This window comes from Typopeltis vanoorti, chromosome 14 (genome assembly GCF_054136105.1).
Source record: "Typopeltis vanoorti isolate ZY-2024b chromosome 14, IOZ_Tvanoo_1.0, whole genome shotgun sequence".
Lineage (NCBI taxonomy): Eukaryota > Metazoa > Arthropoda > Arachnida > Uropygi > Thelyphonidae > Typopeltis > Typopeltis vanoorti.
Window position 1 is genome coordinate 48,803,601 of NC_143562.1, and position 21,741 is coordinate 48,825,341.

At 34.0% G+C, this 21,741-nt stretch overlaps 1 protein-coding gene across 1 annotated transcript in view; it reads right to left on the minus strand.

The window, feature by feature from the left end:
* The window catches only part of LOC150099442 (cytochrome P450 4g1-like), a 135,208-nt gene that overhangs the window by 37,794 nt on the left and 75,673 nt on the right, over positions 1 to 21,741 (minus strand). Inside the window, exons 3-6 of the mRNA XM_090404355.1 lie at positions 16,591 to 16,776; positions 16,211 to 16,384; positions 5,145 to 5,211; positions 4,742 to 4,921 (exon numbers count right to left, since the gene is read on the minus strand). Of these exons, the coding sequence (XP_090260481.1) occupies positions 4,742 to 4,921; positions 5,145 to 5,211; positions 16,211 to 16,384; positions 16,591 to 16,776 (607 nt within the window). The remainder of the gene's footprint in view (positions 1 to 4,741; positions 4,922 to 5,144; positions 5,212 to 16,210; positions 16,385 to 16,590; positions 16,777 to 21,741) is intronic.

The window sequence follows — 21,741 nt, forward strand, 5'->3', positions numbered from 1 at the left end:
TTGGAGTGCATGCGGGGTTTGTGTAACCTATGTCTGGCAGTTGTGGGCATTCACAGTTCCTTTCAGGTGAAAGTGATCCTTTTTTCCCCATAAAATCATTCAAGGCGGCGTAATGTCCAACTCCTCTCCAGCAAGGAATATTAAGGTTAATGTCAATCTACTTGAAAAGTCCTCCGAGCGCAACTCCTGTGTCTGTGTTATCTTGAATGGGTAGAAATGCAGAATATTGCGTAGAATGTTCTATACAGTTGTATGAGACACATCCATGCATCTTGATACAGCACGTGCACTGCAGCAACCAATTCTATTATTCATGGGTTGCTCCGCAATCTATTGCATTCACTTGGTGTGAACTGATTGGTTTGACTTCTGCTAAGTGTAACTCCCAACGTTTCCATTTCTTCAGAGCGAATAATTATTAATCGTTATAGAGCACATGGAGATAGAGAACCTCGTCGATATTTGTTTAGGCAACGAACGTCGCTTAGTGCAACAACAGCATTGCAGTTTTTAGGTAGCACAACTTCACGAGCAACACGTGTTGGGGCAAAAGTGGCATCTCTGTGGGCGATATTAACAACCAGAATGATGGGGAAAATCCTGCGTCCATCATTTTAAAGCGATCTGGTACATGCCCGTTTAGTTTCGTGATATGCAATTTCCCTGCATTTTAGTCTTTACAACGCTCATGATGAATATAGGAACTACTTGTTTTCATCAGATATCGCTTCCGCATGACGCACGATACAGTATATTCCTGCAAAATTTAGCAACATTTGGATCATTGGATGGCGCTTCAAAATGCCTTTAACAGGAATACTTTAATTTTGATCGCCCTGTATTTTTGAAGAACTCGCCCATACAAAGACTTGTAATATTTAAATTTCTCCTTCATAGAAATTGAAATATTTTGGGAAAGGAATTTGGCGATAATCTCTTTAATTTTAAAACACAAAAAGTGAATTAAGCACGCAAGACAATTCTTAGTACGTGGATTGAATATTAATAAAAGAATAATCGATTCCTGTTAAAATCATCGATATAACCTCTTTGGTATTCCCAACAGACACTAGTGGATGTTGTAACATTCATAATCGCAAAGATTTCTTGGAGGGAATGATTTCAAAATTCCTTAGTTCTCAGGACTATTGCATATGAATTCATCAGTATGGAATCTAATGTCACAAAGGCAAAACCGACAATTCACTGCACTGTATCTCCTCTAGTTAAGATTTTTTTTTTCTGAATTATTTACAGAATTCACTTCTGTCTTCCGCTTCTTCATTTCATTCAGTCTCTTCCTTGAGTATTTTTAGAAGTTCAGTTTCGTTAATTTTAAGAATCTGGCCACTGAAGACTTAAAAGCTTCATTACTACTAAATCAACTTGACTGTCCTTCTATAACTTCTCTTCTTTAACTGGAAGAAATTTGGAATTCGGTGCTGTTTGTTCTTGGATAAAGCGGACATCCTTTCATATCCTTCATCACCAATTAATAAGAACAATTTCTTAAACGCTCTCCCCACGAACAAAAAACATTTCGAATATAATCTTTTCCCGTAAGTTACCCGAAGGCGCCCTTCCAATATACTCAAAATGTAGCATTTAATCTAATTATAGATTAACATAATTTTCTAGATAATACTACCATAAAAAATCTCCAAAATCATATACAAATCACAGACTCATATCCAAAAATTAAAAGCCACACAAAATACGCTTAGAATATTATAAGAAAAAACATCCATTAGTAAAAAAAATTCTATAATTTCAAATTTCGTGACTTATGCTATAACTGCCATTCACAGTTATTTGTCTCTAAACGAAAGAACCTATTTTTTGAAGAACATCAAAATAAATGAGACGCATTAAGCATTTCAAAGTAACCAAACTGCATTCAACATTATTTCTTCCAGAATATAACGATGGGTATACTTTCGTGATTTTTGCCATCAGAGAATCAAACATAGGATTAAATATTTACAGCGAAAAATAACTTTTCTGTATTTTGTTACATTCATTTATTGTTCTTGTGGCTTTCTAAATTCTTATAATCATTCCAACACCGCTGAATATTTGATGTCCGTTGAGTGAAAAGACTTGGGTTCTAATTATGTCTAGAACTCGAAGAACCTTTAAAGAGTTTAATTATATAAAGGCGAGAAATCTGGTGAAATATAAATCAAGGCGAATTTTACATAAAATTCGTAGTTTTACTTGTCGAAATTCTGACAACCCTGTCAGAAAAACACATTTAATTTATATATTGGTATCAAAGCAGCATTGAAGAAATTATCAATTTCTTCCTTAAAAGAATAACAACCGGCTTTCCACTACCTTATTAATTCCATCCATTTAGGCCTTAAACGATTTCGATCGCGAACCCCTACGCGAAGCATTTTTCTCTTAGCGTATCACCATCTTTTTCGCAGTCATTACCTGCAATAAAGAGCCAGATATAAAATAATCAGATGATTGGATTCTTTGATTAGCATCTACTTTAAGTATTCCTTTACGTAACGCAGTAAAGTAATGAAACTAGGTATTTGTGACCATAATCTCCGACAGATTTATGATCACTGTTGTATATTTTTATTCAATAACACGTATAGCATCAAGTGAAGTTAACATATTGTTATCAACACAATTATGTTTTAAAGAGTCGCCATCTAGTGTCCATGAAATTAAACTTATTAAGTGCGGGTCATTGCCAAAACATTCTCATTGTCGTTTTACTGAACATTATAATGGCATAACAAGAGCGGTTCTTTTTTGATTTGTTGTGATAATGAATGATGTTGTATACATGAAAAAATTTTATTCTGTTGCGTACCTTACTTATTTGCATTAATGAAACCAAAATAGAAATAACAATCATTCAATTTAGGAAAGTTTTCTCATATCCATATCGTCATATTTCAGTTTGAGCAAAATTACTAGAATCTTGGAGTTTGTGTGTTACTGTAGAAGCATATAGTTTTATATTTTTATATAAAACCTAGTTTAATGAAGAATCGGCAAATCTTTGCTCGAGCATTTGGAATACTTGATCTTACAAGGAAACCGTTACGTGCGTGAATTTCAACCAGCCTCAAAAATTCGTCGGCTAAAAATCAAAAAAAAAAAAAAATTGTCTTTTAATGATTTGATTTAAAAAACCTCCTTTTAAGCACAAGTTTAATGTTGATTAAACATCAAAAACAACGAATACAAATTGCATAGCGATTATAAATACTTCTGATTTTTTAATTATCATGTACGTCTAGTTTTCGTAATCAGATGATCCGTAAATTGCAACAGATCGTACCACACCCTTTACAGAGACTTTATCGCCATATTATTGCATAGTTTACGACCCATATTTTTCCCCTGGCGGTCTCTGAAAAAGTCATTAATGATCCAGTTGAAAATTTGAAGAAAATATTGATTTGTTAAATTCGATATTTAAATACTTCTTTGCTAAACACCTAAGAAACAGTCGTTGTCAGTTCCCTTGGTTACGTGTGATTAATATTGATATACAATTTACTCTGATATCATCTGCTTGTTACTTAGAAAGTAGTATTATTGAGAAATTAAAGGTTAACTGTATGTATTAATGAATAAAATATTAATTAATTACAAAAAAGAATAAATAATATTTGCACAACGTCGGAAATGCTTGGAAATGTATGCTCTCTAAGTCCTGAAACCCTGCTTTAGATAGAAAGCACGGATTTCAAACCCCTTTAAGGCTTTAAAAAAAGCGTGTTGTGGTCTCACGCTAAACGACGTACTTCTCCCATCAAAGACATCACAAGCATCTATTGCCACAGTGGGATTCGAACTAACAACCTGTTGATTGAAGAGAAGATACCTTAGACAATTTGACCACTAGATCATAGCATTTCATTATTTCTGAAATAATCTTGGAATAATTCTGTTTAAAATATTATCATACATGCGATGAAACAGTAATATTTAAACACGCTCAGAAATGCACGACTTATAACAAGGACATGCCAATTACGTATTTCTCTCTCTCTCTCCCTCTAAATTTATAATATATATATATATATATATATATATATATATATATATATATATATATATATAAATATATATAAATTTCATGTTTTCCATGAAATATTGATGTGGGTATGATCGTATGTCATCTGGTATTCTTGGCAGTCATCTGGTTTACGCTTGACAGCTTTTCGAAAAATAATAAAAATTTAAAATAAATATATAAATAAAACAACTTACTTGTGTGGATTGAATGTTATTTATAACGATAGGGTATAGTAAAGAAACAGAAATAATTATGAATTCTCTTATACGCAGAATATCGCGAACAGCTATTCGTGATATTCTGCGTAAAATTTTAATCACAGTATCATTATATATCACACGTAAATTTAATACTGATATGCATCCTTGTAACACTATACAAATGATCTAATGACACATATTTTTCTTTCTTGGTTTAATCTGTGATCGGAGTTTTTATGCTGAACTTAAGACTACTTCGACTAGTAAATTAATCTTGTCCTTTGGGGCAAGCGACCGGATAGAGAATCTACGAAGGATATAAGTTATAATGATCTTTGCTTCCATCATAGCGAGTTTTTGACCTAAAATGAAATATTACAAGTGATGTAAAAATAATATTGGCTGAAATTCAGTAGCGTTTAATCATAATCCCTGTTATTCTAAAGAAGATTAAAACATATCTAATCGAAGTTACATTCCTGATACTTACCAATGCAATTTCTAGGACCAACTGAGAAAGGTATGTAGGAATAATTAGGAAGTTTGCTTCGAGATTCTGGGAAGAACCTTTCAGGATTAAAAACTTCAGGACTGGGGAAGAGCTCTGGATCCCGATGCAAAGCAAATATAGGAATGTAACAAGAAGTGCCCTTGGGAATAAGATGGCCGTCTGGAATTAAGGAAAATGATTGCTTGTGAGAATTCGTATCTTTAAAAATGTATTGTTCAAAATAAATAAATTACGGCTTACTGTATGAAAGAAGGAGAGTTTTTATTACGTTTCGGTAGAATTATTTTTCTTGTGTAATATAAGCTCCTACAATAAACAAAGAATGAAATAAATAAACAGACAAATATGATTTCCCATCAATAACATTGCAGATATCACTTACTTAGCTCCACGTCTTCTTCACAGACCCTTCCAATTATTGGAATTGCAGGATACAATCGTATAGATTCCTATTAATAAAAATACATTGTAAACTTAAATGACATAAACACAACCTGCTTCTTTTTATAGATACTGATTTTAAAATATTTTTTAAAGCCGTATATAAGTTAATAACTAAATAATAATTATTTATTCACTTATGTGTTCTTTTTCCATCTGATCCAAAGATCTTCAATGTATTCAATTTCAGAGTTTTCTTGAACAATAAGTTTTCCTGTATATATAATGTATTTGTTATGGAACCAAGAACAATAATCTTAACTCCAGAAAGAATGATACACTTCGCGGTATTCTGCATTTGTCTATTCACACACGACTGATCTTTGGAGATATCAGTCCATACTATTAATGCGGTATCACTGTTGTATTACATTGTTAACTTGCATCCTTCTACATGAAATTGTGTAAATCTGAGGCCGGAACTGTGGTAAAATAGTTAAACGATAATCTACGCGGTACATTCACTCATCTACATGGTGAGTATCTGATAACTTTAAATACCAATACCATCCTATCTATGAAACGAATGTCATTGTTTCAAACAGACGTTTTAAATTAAAATATAATTTTAAAAGTCTACTTTGTCTTAAAATGTAAGTTTTAAGACTTACATTTTAAGTACCCCCCCTACAGCATAACGACACACAGACCGTAAATCAGATTCCCAGGAAGAGCAAAAAACAATGTTTGTCACGACCCACAGCAGGCATACTTCGACTTACAAGCAAATCCACAAGAGACAATCTCATAAAAGCCAGCAGACTGCAAAAACCAGTTGCCAATGACCTTGAACGCATCTAAAGACAATACACCAATCTTTCTATCTGAGTATTTAACACCATTCACTCAGAATCTGTTGTGCCAAGCAAGAAAAGCAAAAACAGAAAAAAGTTATCAATATCTGTGGATCAGAGCTGCAAAGATATTCTTGAAGAAGTCACGAATTTCAAAGTCGATATAAACCAAGACTTCAGAAGACACAGATAGGCTGCCACAGTGAAAACAAAAGACACGTAACTAGAACAAAAAGACTTCACCACACAAAAAATGAATCTGAACCATCAGACAGATGTAGTAACACGAGAATATGTCAGCAACTGTATTTTTTTGACTCACTCGATGCACGAAAACAATACACAGTTCAAACAAGAGGACCCTACATCCTGCATATTAACATCAGAAACATCGAAAAACATTGGTTAATGTCACGGTTATCTGTCATTTCAAAGAATTTCACTAGTGTTATTATTATATTGGTCCTAACAGAAATATCCGTTACTAACGATTAAGGAACTGCATTCCAAATTCCAGGCTTTCAACAAAAGAGATCCTGCCGCCAAACAAAAAGAGGGGTTGGAATAGTAATATTTGGAGAACATAATTTAATAGGAAAAGAAGCTGTTTATCAGTTTCAGCATTCTGAAACCCTTTGCATCGAAATCATTAATACTGCCAGTCGACAGCATATCTTAATATTATATGCTATTTACAGGCACACAATACTTTAGCTATTGCACGAACTCAATTGCCAAGAAGTATGCACAACTGAATATATAGGGGTCACCTGGTTCAATAGAAAGTCAAAATTCGTTCAAAAACAAGCCAAAAATCATTGGATAACGCAAAACAAATTCATTGATTTACACAGAAAGGACATCCTATGGAAATTAGCGATATCTAAATAATGTGGCTTCAAATACCGAATATAAGATAACAAGGAATCGCCTTATAACGCAAATACGAAATGCAAAAAGAATACTACATAGAAAAATTAACCTCCAGAGAAAATAACATGAAACAAAAGTGGTAGATGATCACTTGGACTTCAGTTGTTGGATGCAGTTAGCTTCTTTCATGAAGCTGGGATTTATGGTTTCAGAGGCGTTGGTCTTCGGAGCACAAACTAGCATCTCCTTGATTAGATGCCACTTTTGTGGTATTTATGATATAAGACCTAAGGATATGAAGCAACAATCAAATAGCCTAGGCCCCATCCTACTAAGTTTAATAAATAAAATATTTAAAACCGGACAAATTCCAGGTATATTGAAGACGGCCATAATCACTCCCATAATGCAAATACTACATGGAAAAAGAAATTTAATCCGCAATTAATTGCATGCTATGGATCTGTAATTAATTAATTACAGATCCATAGCAACACTACTAATTATCAATCACATTATTGTGCGAATCGTACTAAATAAACTCACAGCATATACAGAGAATTTTCATATTATCCACAAAACACAATACCGTTTTCAGAAAAATAAGGAAACAACATTTCCTTTGGAAGATTTTACGGACGTAATTAATACCTCTTTAGACAAAAAGAAAATTGTCATGGCAGTCTTTATCGATTTTATTAAAGCATTTGACACGCTCACAATTCAAATCTTATTAGAAAAACTGAGACATGTTGGAATAGATGGGTCTCTGCAAAGGTCGTTTAAAAACTACCTTCAAAATAGAAAACACATCACACGTATCGATCAAACCGCAGTAGAAAGCTACCAGTAACCTGTGGAGTGCCACAGGGAACTGTTCTTTCCCCAACTCTATTCAACATTTATATGGACGAAATTATCTAGCTACCTGTCAAAGGAAAGATCTTCCAATACGCAGACAATACAGCTATAAAATCCATCCATAATAAGGCAAGCCTGAAAACACTATTACATGAGCAGTCAAAATATACTAAGGTACGCTATAACAATGCATGCGTTCTGTCCACACTACAAATTAAATAGATGAATAATATTACAGTATAAAATGATAAAAACCTATCTTTTGGGATCAAAGAGACAATACCAACTTTATATACACTGAAATGTCAGAACACAAAATACTAACAGAAAAACACTTAGGTAACTATGCGGCTATGTTAAAAGATTATTTCGATGCCAACTACAGGACAGTCAGAAATGCGTACCGTATAACAAGCCCTCAGACAGCTAATTATATCATATATAAATATAATGACAACTACGGAAAGGCCACTCGAAGCCTCTACATTCCAGACATATTAAATAAACTACTTTTGAATACGTGAACCTTACAAACAACAATCGCCTGAAAAGAGCCTTAAGGACATACTATAAACAAGAAATATGCCCCTTACGCATCTTGCAATCTTAATGAAACCAACATATTAGTTCAAGCCTTCCAGGGCAGTGAAGCATGATGACATTCGAAATTATCGTGTGAGTGTGTGTATGCCTGCATCCCTACGTGTGCGTGTGAATGAATTTATCATCCTACGATTGTAGTGAATATCAGACATCAGCCTACGTCCATCACAGCACTCAATTCAATAAACAATAAATAACCGGTGTCATCCTCAGATAAATTTACTAAAAAAACTTCGAGGATGCAAATTGAGACATTTCCTCTCAACCGATATGAACACAAAGAAAAAAAAATCCGTTTATTATATTTAAGTACTGTAGTTACAGAGCACTTTATCTGTTGCACGTTGATAAAGATTTCTCAACCTTTATCCAGCGAAAGTGACTTTCTTATAAGCCGACACATACGACAAATTCTCCTAATACAAAAAACGTATTAGGAGAATTATTCTGAGAAGTAGCTAAAATGCAGAAAAAAGTGGCCTCATTCCTTAATATAAGCACTTGCATTCAACGTATTCCTTTGACCTTGTGTTACTATTCAAAAGACTAATCAAAGACTGCAAATTATGTTACAAAACAGTCAGCATGGTGTAGAATATAACTAAGATGAGCTATTAAGAAAAAGTATATGAATTTGTAAGAAAAAAATACTGAAAAGAAATAATTTGCTTTAAACTGCATACAGTATAATGTACAGAGCATTAAATATAAATAATCTGTACGATGAAAATATAAAAATTGTTATTTTATACATAATGTGAAAACATGCAAAAAATATCTGCAATAATCATGTGTATGTAATATATCTGAGACATTATCATATATTATTATTATCCATTATTCAAATATTCCGTGTAATCTTCATTGTTAATATTAGAAGAACACCTGTTGTAAATATATATGTAAAAAAAAACGCATTATTATCAAAATGTTAATTGAAATGCAATGTAGAAAATGAATCACACATATGCAGCAATCAGGGCTGTTTGTAAAAATTACAAACTGGATTGTCATTAAAGACGATTATTGTAATTGCATAAAAATATTATTATTGTTATTATTATTATTAGACTGGTTATAGTTTGACAAGTGATAAAGAATAAGTCAGATTCCACCCAAGAATCTAAGATTAGTCTGTCAAGTAGCGTCGTGGATCATAGGGTCATTTCGTTTATGTTTAATTGCTGGAAATAGTTGGACTCTTCTTTGAAACTGCACCAAGTGCACCGATAACTATTTGGATGACTTTGGTGTGCTTAAGCGACAGCCTGACAACTGATCTCGATATTTAGTAATTTTTTCAGTTCTTTGTTGTTAATATCGCTATCACTGGGTATTGCGATATCATTAATCCAAACCTGTTCATGTTTGATAAATGGATATAAGGTGTATTGTGTTCCAAATGCCGATCAGTTTGTATTCTAAACTTCCAGAGAATTGTTGTTGTTTCGTTTGTCAACACTGTTTCTATTTTATGCTGCCACCAGCTATCAGAAATAGGAAAGCAATATTTTTTCCATGCATGCCAGTGGATTACTTTGGCCACTTTATATGGAAGTATTCATAATCAGTTTGAACTTGCTGCAGGCACTGATTAGATGTTTCACAATCTTATCTTTCTGATCGCATAATCTGCATTTGCTGCTATTACTGATGTCCAAAATATTTGCTCTCATTGCATTAGTTTGTAATGCCTGTTCTTGAGCTACTAGAATAAATCGTTCTGTGTCTTTTTTAATATATATATAAATATATATTGTAGCCATTGCCATGTCTTGTTCTCGTCCATTTGTCCCCTTATTTTCTCGAAGAAATTGCCTATGCAAAAGTTTATTTTTCCAGCGCACATATCGGTTATTTTGCTGTTCCTTTTTGTAATCGGATTTGTTTCATCTTGCTTTTAGAAGGCTCACTTAAATAATTGCTTGAAACATTTGCTCAGACTAATTGTCGATGAAACATTTTAAGCTAATTTCTTATTCCACAGTGTGTTTCACTTGTAGCAGACCCCCGTCCACCTGTTCTCCTTGGTAGGTACGACCGGTCAACATTACTTCGTGGATGTAATGCATGATTCATCGTGCATTAGTTTTCTAGTTTAGCTGTCCAATGTGTCTATGTCTTCTTTTGGCCAATCTATTATGCCAGCTGTGTATCGGATCACCGGAATAGCCCAAGAATTCATTGCTCTAATTGCGTTTAATCCATTTAGTTGTGTTTTCAGAATATTGCTAGTTTTTTGGTGTATTCTGCTGCTGCTGATGCTGCTTCCTGCTGTTTAACCTTCGAGTGGAGAATATCACTGGTTTCTAATATAACTAGATATTTATTGTGTTTTTGAGTTGAAATGCTTTTAAAAAATTCTCTTGAACAAAATTAAAATTGCTAGTGTCATTAATTTTCCTCGTTTAATAGATAAAATTGTGCATTTATCTAAACCAAATACCATTTTTATGTCCTATCTGAAAATACGGACTGCGGTCAGTAAAGAGTCTATTTTCTGGGCCGATTTTCCATATAACATGAAGTCATTCATGTACAACAGATGGGAAATTTATTGCTATATCTAGGAATTTCATATCTACGTTTGTTTTCTTCAAAATCATAAACAAAGGAATCAAAGAAATGTTGAAGATCAATGGTGACAAGGAATCACCTTCGAATATTACACTTTTAATGCTACTATCTCCGAATCGTTCATTATTGACTATTAAAGTTGTTTTCCATGATTTAATAGCAGCAGCCAGAAACGAATGCACGTTTCTGATAATTCCAAATATTTGTAATGATTTTAGGATTCAAGAGTGTCGTAAGAAATCGAATGTTTTCTTATAATCTATCCATGTCATGTTTACGTTAGTTTTTCTTCTATTTGAATTTTCTGAGAATCATTTTATTAATAAGGATCTGGTCTTTTCTTCCTCTATATTTTCAAAAATTGCTTTTCTGTTCAATCAGATAAATCTGGTTATCTGATAAGTAGTAGTATATGAATTTGCTATGATTGCAGTGAACAGCTTAAGCATAGTTGGTAGGCATGTTACTGAACGATAGTTACTTGGGTCTACACCCTTATCCTTATCTTTCATGAAGAGAAAAGTGCGCCCAGATATCAGTTTTTCCATTCAGCTTGACTGCAACAAAGAATTAAATTTTTCTGCCATTCGATCATGTAGACTGGTTAGATGCTTTAAGCAAAATCCATGTAGTTCGTCTTTCGCAGGTGAAATCCGGTTTTTTTAATTTTCTAGCTTGTGCACTGCCCATTTCTTTAGTGATAATGACATTTTGCATTTGTGTTTGTTTAATTTCTGATTCTATTTCCTTAATCCATGAGGCATCTTTATTATGTTCAGTAGGATTATCCCAGATTGACTTTCAAAATTTGAGTGTTTCTTCTTTTTCTAGTGAATGATTATTTCCATTTGTATTTGTTTGCAAAGACCGAAGGAATTGGCGACTAAACATACACACATAACCACAGTAATAAGATTTTTTACTATGTAGATATTAAAGGAATTGACGTTGGTTCTTTTGAGATTTCAAATTGCATATTTTGTACATATTGATTTATTTTTACTTCATATCTTTTAATTTTCTGTGCAGTCGCTGTAATTCTTTGTTTTAGGGTAACTTCAGAAATTGTTTTGTTGGCCAAATTATATGTGGTAATCAGTTTGTTTTTAATGTTATTATTTTTCAGCCGTCCTTCTTTAAAACTCTTTAAGTTGCTCAGATCAGCTCGAAGTTTGTTGGTTTTTCGTTCCAACCGGATTTTCCGTGGTGCAAATTGTTTCAACCTCGGCTTTTGCTCTTGCGGTTTGCAACCAAGATTCACTGTAATGATACAAGCTGTGCTGTATAGGAGCTGGTTTGTTTCCTTTATACCGTTGGTAGTGATAGTTTTAATCACAGCCGTTGTGTCTACGTGGAGCTGGTTCAGATTAAATTTATGTAAAGCTTTCAATGATGGTAATTTTATACGGTTATTTAAGGAGTTCATATGTTCCAACATCCCTGATTTCATTTTACACTACACTTCTGGGCAATGTAAAATGAAGTCAGACATTCCCAAATATTCTGAGGCATGTCGTCAGATTGATGCTTATTGTGTTGAATTCCAAAGTTTGATACTGCTACCTCCTGATGATTTGCCGTTACTGGAGTTCTTAGTGTATTACGTAACGTTTGCAACTCAGATTTAATATTTTGTTACGGAAAATGAAATTCGTTTGGTCCATAAGTCTTAATTCTGTTATTGCAGATTCTGGGAATTTTTGCTTCCAATTTAAAGGCATACGCTTTCTACACCGTTTTTCTGGTGTTGATCTATAAAACATTTCATAATTTCTCTGTTTTCTTCTACAGTCCATTTTATATGTTTGGTTTCTTACAGTCGCGTTTAAGTTTCTTTCCCTGATTAGCAAGGAGAGCTGGGTCCTGTAGCCCACTTGGCGCCTGATGCACCGGATCTCCAACACCTAGAATATAATAATAATAATAATAATAATAATAATAATAATAATAATAATAATAATAATAATAATAATAATAATAATAATAATAATAATAATAATAATAATAATAATAATAATAATAATAATATTATTATTATTATTACTAACACAATATACAGCCCCCCAGATAATAATCCATTCAGCTTTCTTCATGAGTTAGAAGCATGGCTAAGCAGCATCGAATCCCGTACAACACACAGGCTCATCCTAATAGGAGACATTAACGTAAACACTCTTGACCACGCTTCTTCAACCAGTAACACATATCTTGATATATTAAGTCACTACAACACAAACCCTACCATTATCTCCCCAACAAGAGAAGAAATACTCAATAACTCACTGACACAATAATGCATTGATCATATCAACACACGGGCTCCTATCCATACATATACATCATCAGTAATTAATATCAAAATTGTCGATCACTGCTTTGTCTCAACCATGTTTTATTACGTTACCAACCCCCTCCCCCCTCCCACCACCACACAATTCGACAAAACTCGATCATACTAAAGAGCATTGTCGATGACCAAGTAAAAAATACAGACTGGAATTGCCTTCTTCATATAAACTATCCTGTAACATTATACGAGAATTTTTAACTAAAGTTCACAGAAATATACAAAAAAGCAACATAGCCTACACAAACGAGGCGACAAACAAACAACAATCCGTGGATCAATGACGATATACTAAATAGTATTACTGTAAAAGAAAATCTATGTGAAAAACTCAAAAAGTCACCCAGTAACACACATTTACAAACCTTATACAAAAACACAAAAAATCAACTAACAACAAAAATTCGTAGGGAAAAATGACGCTACTTCAAAAAATTCATGCAATACAAAGACAACATGAAGCAAACATGGGCTACACTCAACAAATTAGTAACTCGAAAAACGAAAACTTCAGCACAAGATTTTGTTGTGCTGGAGCTTTGATCAGGACACAAACTTTTTGTCCTGATCAAAGTTTGTATCCTATTAGGATGAAAAAGCTTTGATCAGGACACAAACCAGAGGAACTAGCAAACTCATTCAACCGTGCCTAAACAATATCACGCAACTCAAAAAAGACAAACTACTAACGATCAACAAAAAACTACCGACACGAAGTCAACAACAAAATATGCATTTTCCACCCGTAACAAAACAGGAACTGAAAGAAGAACTCCTAAAACTAAAACCAAAGACCACTCCAGGAATAGACAAAATAAGACTCAAAGACCTTATAACACACTTTGAACAAATAAATTCAATACCTTTTGAGACTTGTGAATAATATTCGACACTGGTATTATTCCACAACAACTAAAAACTGCAATAATTACGCCAATATACAAACACGGCAAAACAAACGGTACTCAGAACTACAGACCAATAGCTACCCTACCAGTTATCTCAAAATTTCTAGAAAGAATAACGCACACCAGACTACAGGACTATTTAGAGAAGTACAACATCATCGCACAAAACCAATACGGCTTTCAGAAAACAAAAAGCATCATCACCTTATTAGAAGACATCGCCGACACAATAAACAAAGCTCTCGACAAAAACAAGTAGGCCGTCCTTATACTACTCGACTTAACCAAAGCATTTGATACACTTGAACATGACATACTACTCACCAAAATATACTCAATAGGTACAAGAGGAACACTGTATATGGTTCAGGAACCGCACTACTAGCAATCCACACAGAAATCACCACGTCTCTCTACAAAGCACAAGACCTAAATGAAATCATAATATACTTCCACCAAAACGCAATTCTAATCAACGGCACCAAAACACTGATGTTGATAATACACAACCCAAGAATCATGCGACCCGCACCACTATCGATACACTGTCACACATACCGCTCCATTAACAACAAAAATACCTGAAAATGTCCCGAAGTCAAACCTGTAACACATACCCTGGTCTCTATATAGATTGCCACCTTAAATGGACAAAACATACAGAATACCTACACACCAAACTCCGGAACATCGCAGCAAAACTCTTCCAAGTAAAAGACATTATTCTATCCAACATACAAAACTCCTATATCAGGTATCTGCGAATCCCTACTCAGATACGGTATAACAGTCTATGCAAAGACATGAAACAGCCACCTAACAAAATTAGAAACATTGAACAGGAAAATTGTGTCAACAGTGATTTGGACACCTTACACGCAACTACCAATATCTGACCAGTACATGGCAATACATAGAATCTTGAGCATTAAAAACCTGACATGACATTAACAAAGAATTACTTCAACATCACCTATCGAAACAACAGAGACACATGTCGTATAACACGACCTATAACAACTCTCTACATCCCTACACCCTTCAACAACTCATACGGTTCTTCTGTGAGATCACAACTCAACTCAACGCAACTCAACAACCTACCAAGAAATTTAAAACATATAGATAATTACAGAACATTAAAAAACGAACTCTGGAATATATACCAACACAGTTAATATGCCATTAACACTAATATACACATCACAAATCACCAGTAACAACAACAGAAATAGTGAAAGCTGAATCCCACTCTCTTCATAAAAGTTAATCCAAGCTTCGAAGTAGGTGGGATTAACTTGCCTCACCCATCTACACGTAATCCTTATAATCAAATGCAGAAATGTAACAAAACAATCAGTAAATTACATAACAATAAAGAAGATACTGAAGATACTGATTATTATATGATAATATCATTAATATAATATTACTATGAAACATGAAAAAATAATGTAATAAATTATTCTTCTTATTAAAAAATATGTAAATAATGAGTTTACATTGTATGTTTGTGAGAATTAGGAAATATAATATTTTAATTGCACATGTGTAAATACTGTTGTATAATTACTCTTTCTCGAACTTTGAAGAAAAATAGTAAACTGCATGTAATATTATATAACTTGTAACTCTAAGTATATAATTGTAAATTATTACTGTGATTGTCATTCTAAAAAATAGCAAAAAAATTATGTTATCAACATTATTACTGAAATATGATTATATGTAGCACTTAGTGCTGATCATTGTAAAATAATATACTGAATGTTACTCAAGATGATCATTGTATATATGTAAATATTTGATAGATCAATAAAAAAAAATTATTAAGAACGACCTCCATGGAGCTAGGAATTCGAGGGAGGCCATATATTCACAGCAACTATCATACCTGTTCTTGAATTCATTAACGATACTTGCACACATAACATATAACGGCAACCCATTCAAATCGCGCACCACAAGTATAGCTCGTTTGAGAAAACCGCACACAATATGAAAGTATATATTACAAACAAAAAGTATTAAAATAATGTATTACCATTAATACGCATTCCACATACTTCATTTCCCTGAGATCATCTACTGTTACTGAACGATTCAAATTGTCTCTGAAGACAGAATCTATCTCTTCTTGTATCTTCGCCTGAACGTCAGGATACAGACCAATGTTGTAAAGTGCCCAGCAAATGGTCATGGCTGCGGTGTCATGGCCCTGTACAAGAACACAAATTTTAAAACAATCATGAAATGTAATGAATATTATGGAAAGAAAAAGACAGAAAATTTATATTTAGATTTATATTGTTAGAATATTGAGATTTAAAATGCAGTTCTGGCTATTAAGAAAAATCAACAACTTGTTCTGTTTTTAGAATTACAACAGAAATTAAGTCATCCTAACCGTAATCAGCAATTTACCGCATACATAAAGGTATCCACTTCTTCTGTGATGTATTCCTCACTCAAAGTGTTATAGTGGATGTGCTGGTCTAAGAAGTGTTCTAAGAGTGCTCGTCTCTTTCTTGGCACGCCATTACTTTCTTCGTTAACATAATCAACTGGAACTGCATTTTCTAAAAACTCCTTTTTCTTCTCCTTCAAAATCTGTCAACGGGGAGAGAAATTAGCGAATGAACACATCTTTAAATGCCTATAGCATACTTAGTAATAGTTTTTCATAGGATATTTAATAGTTTAAAAAATCGCTGGTCATATTATTATTACAAACATAGAGGAACATGTCAAAGAAACATGACTCCTACTGAAATGAGGTGAAGGGGTATGCCCAAAGACAACGGATGCGTTTTTTTCATTCATCCATCTATTCTTTTTAATTAATGGGGTTTACATTGACATGAAAAACTAAGCATTTACTGAGGATACCAAAGTGTTTAAATAAGATAACGTGAAGTGAAATCATTTGGTCTTTTCTCCCTTAATTTTTATTGGAAGCTCCAGAAGATAACCGACATATTTAAACAATTAAAAATTAAAAATCTGATGGTCTGTAAACGGGATAAATTTCTAATAGAAGAAAATACCATTGTTATTTATTTAGTTTAATAGTTCTTCATCCCCATTTTTCCCAACGCCTAAGTATTTGGTATTTCATTATGCTAGATACATGAAAACCAAGTTTGCATTTTGCATATTTTAGTCACAATATATATAAACACATAAAATATATTTTTTAAAAGAATAGTGATCCTTTATTCACTCACACTCACATTCAGAACTTTAAACTACGGGATCTTCTGTCATTAAATTCTAAATATTTGGAAAGGTAGAAATTAAAATATGTTAGTCAGAGGCATAAACAGGCATAACGGAGAACTTGATATTCTTATATCCCTAATATTCTTCTCTCTTTTCCAATTTTACGTCTCCTTCAAATATAGAAAAATACTGTACTTTCCATCTAGATCGTGTCCGTCAGCTGTTCGCTTCAATCTCTCTGTAATCTTTCAATTACGACTGCGTGAAAGACGTCACGACAGTCGGGTATCACAAACAGCGAAGTGAAGTCATTTCACTAATGGCAGGCCGGATTCGTTTATTTGCTGCGCGAGGAAGTTGGTTTTCCACTTGATCCTTATTTCATTGTACTCAGAATAATAATAGTAATAAAGTGTAGAGATATTTTAATGCCAATGACCCAGAAAAGTGTGTATATCTTAACGATTCTTCGCGCTGCTAAACTAAAGGGTGTCCCAAAATTCACGCAAGATTTAAATTTAGCGCCATTTGTGCAGTAAAGTGTTGCCAACGAGAAAAAAAAAGACAGCGTGACAGCTGACAGTTCAGGGTTATTAAAAATGGAGCGCTACACGAAAGAACATCGCATTTTCATTGTAGAGCAATATTTTAAAAATAATGAAGGTTTAGCAGCTACAGTTCGCAATTTTCGTACAAAATATGGTCGGAATAGTGATTTAACTTCATCAACTGTGAAATGATTAATTAAAAAATTCAAGGAAACTGGATCAATTAGTGATCTTATACACTCTGGCCGTCCTTCAACAAGTCGTTCAACAGAAAACATCGAAGCAGTTCGTGAGAGTGTTGCTGAGAGTCCAGGAACATCAATTGGGCACCGTGGTCTTGAATTGGGCATTTCGAGAAGCTCTCTACAGCGTATTCTCACGAAAGATTTTCATCTTTATGCTTACAAAGTTAAATTGACTCAAGAACTGAAGCCTACTGACCACGCATAGCGAAGAGAATTCGTTGAATGGATTATGGAACAACAACAAGTGAATGCTTATTTTTCGAACAAAATCATCTTCAGCGATGAGGCTCATTTTCATCTTGATGGCTTCGTTAATCGACAAAATTGTCGCATTTGGGGTTCAGAAAATCCGCGAGTGATTGTTGAGAAACAAATGTATCCACAAGGTGTCACTGTTTGGTGCGGAATTTGGGCTGGAGGCATCATCGGTCCATTCTTCTTCGAAAATGCGGCTGGTAAGGCAATAACAGTTAATTGTGCTCGCTATCGCGACATGATAATCCAGTTTTTTGTGCCTAAATTGCAAGATATGGAGGTGGACGACATGTGGTTTCAACAAGACGGTGCCACATGCCATACAGCCAGAGAAACAATTCAATTACTACATGAGTTATTTCCTGGTCGTGTAATTTCCCGTTCTGGTGATCAGAATTGCCCGCCCAGATCATGTGACTTAACGCCGTTGGACTTTTTTCTTTGGGGTTTTTTGAAGTCTAAGGTTTATGCCAACAAGTTCACGACCACCCACGCCTTGAAGGAGGAAATTGAGCGCTGTATCAACGAAATTCAGCCACATTTATGCAAAACGGTCATGGAAAATGTCGACAAAAGGGTGCGTATGTGCCAGCAAAGCCGTGGAGGCCATTTACCCGATATGCTATTCCATGCATAACTATACTGTATACTTTATGAATCAATAAGAAATTACAATTTTTAATTAAAAACCTGTGTTTTCTATTAAAATTACTTCTTGCGTGAATTTTAGGACACCCTGTATAAGCTGTTTCTACCGATGACATAGCCATGAGACGTGGTGAAGCTTAACGGTCTCGCTAGGCAACCACTAAGAGCGAAACTAGAAGCACTGCTGCTATATACTTATTAAAATAAAATATCGATTTAGCAAATTATTTTATCAGCATAACAATATTTTATACATCGTTCATTTCAATTCCAATTACCTATACTAACAATAATGTTTGCCGTAAACAAAATCATGTGAAGATCTTAATCATGTTTAAATGTCTTAACAGTTTATTAAAGTTCGAGATGCTATATAGACTTTAATCAATAAACATAATTAAAATAAATAAATAATCAATCGTGCAGCACTGACTCTCTTGGTAAAATTCTTAAGCGTTTCTATGTCTTTTTTATAGTGACGTCCTGAAGGAAACAAATGGAAGAAAATGAAATCATTCCACAACCAGGGAAGTCATTCCACAATCATTCCACAAAAAGAGGTGAAGAAAAAACAAATCAGATATTTATTTGATATTTATTTCATTTTCCCAATAATGAAATTATATAAATAAAGATATAATTGTGAGTTGGCTAAGTTAGCAGTATGTGTGCATGTATGAATAAGTGACTATTATTATTATTATTATTATTATTATTAATATAATTAATATTATACAAACATCTCCTGGAGTCGAGATTCATCTAGGGAGGCAATAGTAAGATGCATTCTAACTGAGACAATATTTGTCATACCTCATCTTAAACTGGATCCATGTTTGCGCACTTATCACCTTATTTGACAATAAAGTCCACTCACCAACCACACGCCATGCAAAAAAGTCATGCAGCATCACATCTTTATACAACTTCCACAATGACATCGCGTCTCTGTCATCTTTCCTCCTTTAACCCTTTAAAAAATATCCTGAGTAACTATTTGATAAGCACTCATTAAATGATATGTCATTATCATATCCCGCTCTTCCGCTTATTTACTAGAGTCTGCAATTTACATTCTCTCAAACTGTGTTCATAGTCAGCATTCCACAATCCCGATATAAAAAATAAATAAAAAAATAAAAAAATCAGCTAACGCCTTTTATTCCAGTATAAGGTGTAGATGAAACCTTTTAGCTCTATCTAACTTTTGGAGACTGAGGCAGCAGTTCGATCTCCACCTATCGCCATCAGATATAGCTGGCCCAAGGCTATCCCTTATACATTGCGTCCGGTGAATAGAGGAGACTGACAAGTGCCGTCATTTCGTGGTCCCTAAACCTAATACTATGTTTATTGCCTGAAAATAGCATGGATTCTACGGTCGTTTATCTTGAGTTTACAGGACGAAAGACCTCAGTTTCCGGTAGAGAAATCACTCTTGCCCATGCTGGAGATGGATTAACTTGGGAGCCGGTCGAAAAAAAGGGGACTAGTAAACGTTCTTCTAGTCGGTGATTAGAATCGAACTCATGACGAGCTCATTCGACGGCGTTGAAGGTACATGCCATTTCTGCTGAGCTATATTAGTTGCTGTAACTGCACTGCTGCTTTTGTTATTCGCTGCTGAACATTTTCTACAGCTTGCTTCTCACCTAGCAACGCAGGTGACCAAATCGGTGTGCGGTAGTCCAGATGTTGTCTAATCAAAGCCTTGTACAGCACAATAACTACATCCTTATCACTACCCGTTTTTCTTAGTAGGCTGGAATTGTTTTGTGCTGTTTGTTTTATTATTTTTACAATATATCCTTTAGACTTCAATTATTTATCCACCATTATCCCAAGATCACACGTTTCCTTCACCTGCTGTAATACAACGTCTCCAGTATGATACACAGCTTTACTTCTTTGAGATCCAAAGTGTAAAACATTACATTTACTGGTGTTAATTGACATTTAACACCAGTAAATGTCAATTTACTGGTGTTAAATTGACATCTCCGCCTGTCTACCCACATAACCTCTTTATTCAAATCGCTCTGAAGTACCAGTGCATCTGCATCATTCTTAATAACTTTTCCCAGCTTAGCATCATCTGCAAACAGCTGAATATTAGCTTTCAGACCGTTCTCAATATAATTAAAAACAAATTGAATAGCAGTGGCCCTATAACAGAACCCTGTGGGACTCCATTGGTAACTCTCCTCCTCCTCCTCCTGTGAGACATGGCAGTAAATTTGCAAAGCAAACATTTCCCTTAACAAAACATGTTGACCTCTTTACAGAATCTTTTCCTTTTCCACACAATCCTGTATTCTTTTCCTAATCAGTCTCTCCAAGATCTTAACAACCATTCCTGAAATTCAAACTGGTCTGTAATTTGAAACATCCATTTTGCTTCCACCTTTATGCAATAAAGGTGGAAGATTTTTCAATAAAGTGAAAATTATAATTTAATTTATAATTTATGTACAGTTTTGTATATAATAATTTACATAATCATGATTGAATATTTCATAATACTAATTCAGTATTTAACTGATATTCCATTTAATTATTACATCAGTAGACTTACCTTTTCACTGTTTTAACATATCTATTCTCACGACCAGACTGAGCATTGATCTTGACTCCCATGGCGGACTCTGTGTATTAAA